This window comes from Aethalodelphis obliquidens, unplaced genomic scaffold (genome assembly GCF_003676395.1).
Source record: "Aethalodelphis obliquidens isolate GAN/ISIS:26980383/991018 unplaced genomic scaffold, ASM367639v1 scaffold6, whole genome shotgun sequence".
In the NCBI taxonomy this organism is placed as follows: domain Eukaryota; kingdom Metazoa; phylum Chordata; class Mammalia; order Artiodactyla; family Delphinidae; genus Aethalodelphis; species Aethalodelphis obliquidens.
In genome coordinates this window covers 72,430,234-72,434,755 of record NW_020837950.1, presented here as the reverse complement: position 1 = coordinate 72,434,755, position 4,522 = coordinate 72,430,234, and the positions used below count along the sequence as shown (strand labels likewise).

General features: G+C 57.8%; 1 protein-coding gene across 5 annotated transcripts in view; it reads left to right on the top strand.

The window, feature by feature from the left end:
* AFAP1 (actin filament associated protein 1) overlaps positions 1-3,472 on the top strand; it is a 148,785-nt gene extending 145,313 nt beyond the window's left edge. For 2 of the 5 annotated variants that reach the window (XM_027103779.1, XM_027103777.1), the window contains one exon: positions 2,705-2,922. In XM_027103779.1, coding sequence (XP_026959580.1) covers positions 2,705-2,731 — 27 coding nt within the window. In that variant the 3' untranslated portion in view covers positions 2,732-2,922. The other 3 variants (XM_027103775.1, XM_027103776.1, XM_027103778.1) reach the window with 2 other exon arrangements.
* Positions 3,473-4,522: the final 1,050 nt, after the last annotated feature.

The following is a 4,522-nucleotide window of genomic DNA, read 5'->3' as shown; positions in this document are numbered from 1 at the left end:
GGGCGGGTGGGGGACGCCAGCACTGCTGGGGAGTGGGCATCCCGGGGCGGGATGGCAAGGTGTGGTGGAGGCACTCCAGCCTCAGACTTTGTGGGTGGGGTGCAGGAGCTCAGTGTGGCCTCCTGTTCCAGTTCTGCAGCTTCTATATGAGATGCCATTTCATGAGTATCTACCCAGTTTTTCCTAAAGTCAGACCCTCCTACAGGAATCCTCCTTTTCAAAGGCAAAAAAGGCCAGAACTTGTCTCTAGGCCTGGACCATCTGCTTTCAGGAAAACCAGCAGCATGGTTCTGTGTCCTGGCTTCTCCTGACCTGTTCTTTCATTGGTGACGTAGAGATTGGCCAGTGACCGCTGGGATCCTTTAAAAAATCAAAAGTCGAGGCAGACTCCTCTCCATACCCTCTGCTTGCCAGCCCCGCTGCAGCCTGTAGCCTGTGCCTGAGGGGCCATTCTGTAGTACCTTCCAGTCTTCTGATGGGATTGGCCACTAACGAGTTTTGATGCTAAGCTTTAAAATCTCAGAGAATTTTTTAAAACTATAGTTTATCAAAGCAAACAGCTCCTGACGGCTTAACTGAAAGTGTGTGGTGTGAAAAACTCCTGCTTGGTCCAGTCAGGCTAACGTATCCAGATGTGTTTAATCTGTTGTGATGAACGTGGAGGCCAGACGTCCTCCCCTCGCCGTCCCTGGGACCCTCTCTCGCTGTCATTACCTCCGTGCTTTGGCAGCTTTGAACCCGTTCCAAACTGGCTAGAAACCTGTTGTTTTCTGACAACGGATGTGGTGTCAGATGTGAACGTGCGTGTTAACCTCTGGCTGCTGTGTTCACGGAGGGTCCCTGCCGATGGGGGTTAGAAACAGCATCCTGGAATACCTGTCTTCTTCGTAGCGTGTGCGTTTGACTGAGCCTGTGTGTCGACAAATTCGGGGAAAAGAAGAATTACTGCACATCATTTGTTCCTTTTCCTTGGCGTGCGTCCAGTGTTCTTCGTTTGCAGAGGAGTATGTTTTGCCTGAGAGATGTTTAGAATAGAGCTGTCCCATAAAGTCCCCCTAATTATTGGCAGAAGGGAAATGCAGTAAAAATAGTTCATTTATTTCTCTACTGTCAAAGAAATCAGTTTCCAGTTCTGTCAGTCCAGCCTCTGAAAGGGCTACATTTTCCATGCCTGCTCTCACTCTCCAGAGGCTCAGTACTCTGCACTTCCTGCCCCCTTTTCACAGTAAATATAAAACGTGTGGTTTTGGCCGGTTCAGATGCACAGCTGGCCGTTCAGACTGGACCACATCCTCCCTGAAGGCGTGGGATCGAGCAGGGGTTTCCCAGGATTCCTGAGAATAGTGGCAGGGGACCACGGCTGGAGGGCGGGGTGGTGGCCTGGCCTCTTGCCTCTGGGAGCGTCTGTCCACCTGTAGGTGCATCCCACACGTGGCCTCCTCTTGCACCCTGGCCTTTTTTCTGAGGACCTTTCTGAGTCTGACGCGTCCTGGGCTCGGAAACCGTTACCCCAGGCTGTGTTCCTGGAATAATTTCCCATTCCCGATGAGGGAAGCTCTGGAGTGTGAGAGAGCGCGCTCCTGAAACTCAGAGCGTTTCAAGTCACCTGTCACGGGGTTTCCCAGCCGAGAAGGGGGCTGAAGGGCCCCGATGTCCAGCTCCAGGCCCAGCATTCTCCCTGCAGCCTGGGAGCTCCGGGTGCCGAGGGACGTTCTGGGAGCCGGGGCGTGGTGGCTGCAGTGCTTTCAGAGCTGACACACGTGCCCCAGGTCCCGGCGTACCAGGGCTGGGCCATCCCGAGCAAGGGACACCCGCCTTCGTGCAGCCTTTTCAGTGAAACACATGGCAGCCTTGGGTCCTCCCCATGTCCCCCTGGCTGGGCGTGTCCGTGGAGCGCCCTGCTTGGTGGCCAACGTGACCTGTGCTTGGTCACACGATCACACGCGTAATCGCGCGTGTGAGGCTTTGGCAGCGTGTGCAGGCACATACACACGACTTCTCTCCAAGCCGGCACCGCCCCAGAGGCTGGCGGCGGTGGAGGGAGGCTCCCTGCCGCCTGGAGCATCACCTTTGCGCAGAGCAGCTGAGCATCCTCTCTGGGGAGCCCGGAATTGGGGGTGGGGCAGTGGGAGAGGCCACGAGGCCGTCCACGCCTCTGTAGGACCAGCGCCTGCACGTGCTCACGAGGTGCAGGCGGCTCAGTTTTGGTTTTGTTCCTGCCACGTTGGCTGACGCCATGCTTTTAACCATTAATGAAGCAAGCTTGTAGTTCGATGCTAAAAAAAAAGGGGAGAAATTCCTAATTTGATACAATATGAGAAGGTGTGCAGTGTACTCACGGCCCAGTTAATGACCCCCTGGGGTTACAGTGGGAGTCAGGCGCTTGCATCAGACCAGCACTGCCGCGCTCGGTGCTCCAGGGCAGGCGGGAGAGCCCTGCTTGGCGCCTGGCCCCGTGTGGGGACCGCCACGCCACGCGCACGTTCTCTAGATGTGCCCAGAGTCCTTAGTGGGCCGTGTGGTGATCTCGGTTTGGGCCGTGTGGTGATCCTCAGCCTGTTGCCGGGGAACCTCGGTGCTGTTTGCACGGCAGCTGAGCCCTCACCCTCTGGGGCACAGGTGTGGATGGGATGCAGCCTGACGTGTCCCAGCCCCGCATGTGCCCTTTTGATCTGTACACGCTTCCTCTTGCCTCGCTTGGCAGGAGTGGGAGCTGAAGAACGGGACATAGAGCTCGCGGATGCCCAGCTCGCACAGCGTCGTCCCATCACGTGGCCGCAGGGAGCTGGCCCGGGCGCTCCAGCAGCAGGACTCGGGGTTTGCGGCCGGACCAGGACCCAGGACCTGGGTGCCAGGACCCGGGCCTGCCCGCTGTATCCTCTCTACTGTATAATGGTTCCCTTTAAAGAGATTTACTTGTAACACTTTGGCTTCCAACTTCATTTGTTTAAAGTCAGAAAAGGGCCGGAAGGTATTGTGAGAGCCTCCCCTGGCGGATGGAGAAACTGCATCTTCCCACCCAGGTAACGATTGCTTTCACCAGTCTCAGCACTCCCAGCCCAGACTGAAGACGAACGGCCAGCAGGCCCTGGACGTGCTCCATGCCCCCGGCGGGGGCGTGAGTGTGAGGCGTGGGCCTCGGGCTGCCCGCGCCTCGGCCAGGAGGATCCAGGGATGTCGCTGCAGCGTGAACAGCAGGAACTCGCACCCCGGGTCTCCGCCCCCCTCTCCCCACACGCCCGGCCCCCTCGTCACTAGGGGTAATGGCGCGGCAGAATTGTGCTGTGAAGCGTTTTTTACCTTTTTTTAAAAAATTTTCTGGACAGTTGCTTCTGTCGCCAGGATATGAAAAGCTGCCACGCTTCTTCAAACTTTAAAAACTTTTCTCTTTTTCTCCTGTGCCACGCTTACAGCTGCAAGGGTTTTTCAGAGGTTCTGTGTCATATTGTGTTATTTGTGCGGCTTTTGAAAGGCAGCAGTGTTTTCGATATTTCACGCCTATGTGTCCTTCCCGGCTTTTCCCAGCGTCCAAACCCCTTCTACCCCTTCAGAGCAAGCGGGTGGCCCTCAGACACCTGGTTGGCCTCGGGGTGATGGTGACACGCATTCCCGAGGGGCGCGTACGCCCTTTGAAAGGCAGCAGGTTCTGGGAACTGCACAGCTTTAGGGCAGAAGAAGGACCCCCGAGAGCTCCTCTCCCACCCCCGCCCCTGTGACCCACCAGGGGACTTGGTTTACTGCTTCCCTCAGGGCGCGGCCGCCAGGTAGGGCCTCTCTGAGTTTCCCCGTTTGCCTCCAGAGGGACGTTTCTCGAAGCCTTCAGACACTAAGGCGTGAAGGGGACAGGCCAGCTCCCAGGTAGAGGTGATGTGGGTCCGAGAACCAGGCCGGCTCTCCTCCGTCTGCAGAGGGACCTCTCAGGAATTCTCCTTGTGCGGTCACTGCCCGGAAAATCTATCTGTCGCCCCGGAGCCCTCGGCAGACTGACCGATGGGACCAAATCACACGCGGGATGGGCTCCTTCTGCCTGCAGTTGGTGGAGGCCTGCCATCCTCTGCTTCTCATCAGATACAGGAGCAGGAAGCAAGAAAACCGTGCGCCTGCGAGCACATCCCGGGGCGCCCACGGCCTCCGGGCCTTGCCAGTCAGGGTTGGAGTGGCCCTCGAGGCCAGCACGGGCCCGTTTGGTTTCACTGACCAGAGCCAGGGTGCGGTCTCAGCGGCTAAGAAAGTTCTGCAGCAGGACATGCAGGCTGGTTAGCTGGAGTCCACCTGAAACCTGGATTTGTTGCGAAGCCGTCTGCCAGGTCCGTGGGCTGCCTGCTGGCGGCCTCACCTGCACGTAGCACGTTGGGCCCCCCAACCCTGACCCCGGGAAATCCAAGTAGGAAGCGGGGAGCGAGGGGCCTCCCCAAGCCTCAGGCCCACCTTCCCGGCCCTGCTGGGGAGGAGGAGCCCCTCTCCCCGTGTTCTCCCATCAGCGTAGGAAGCTGGCATCGTAGGAAGCTAACTTTCTGTAAAG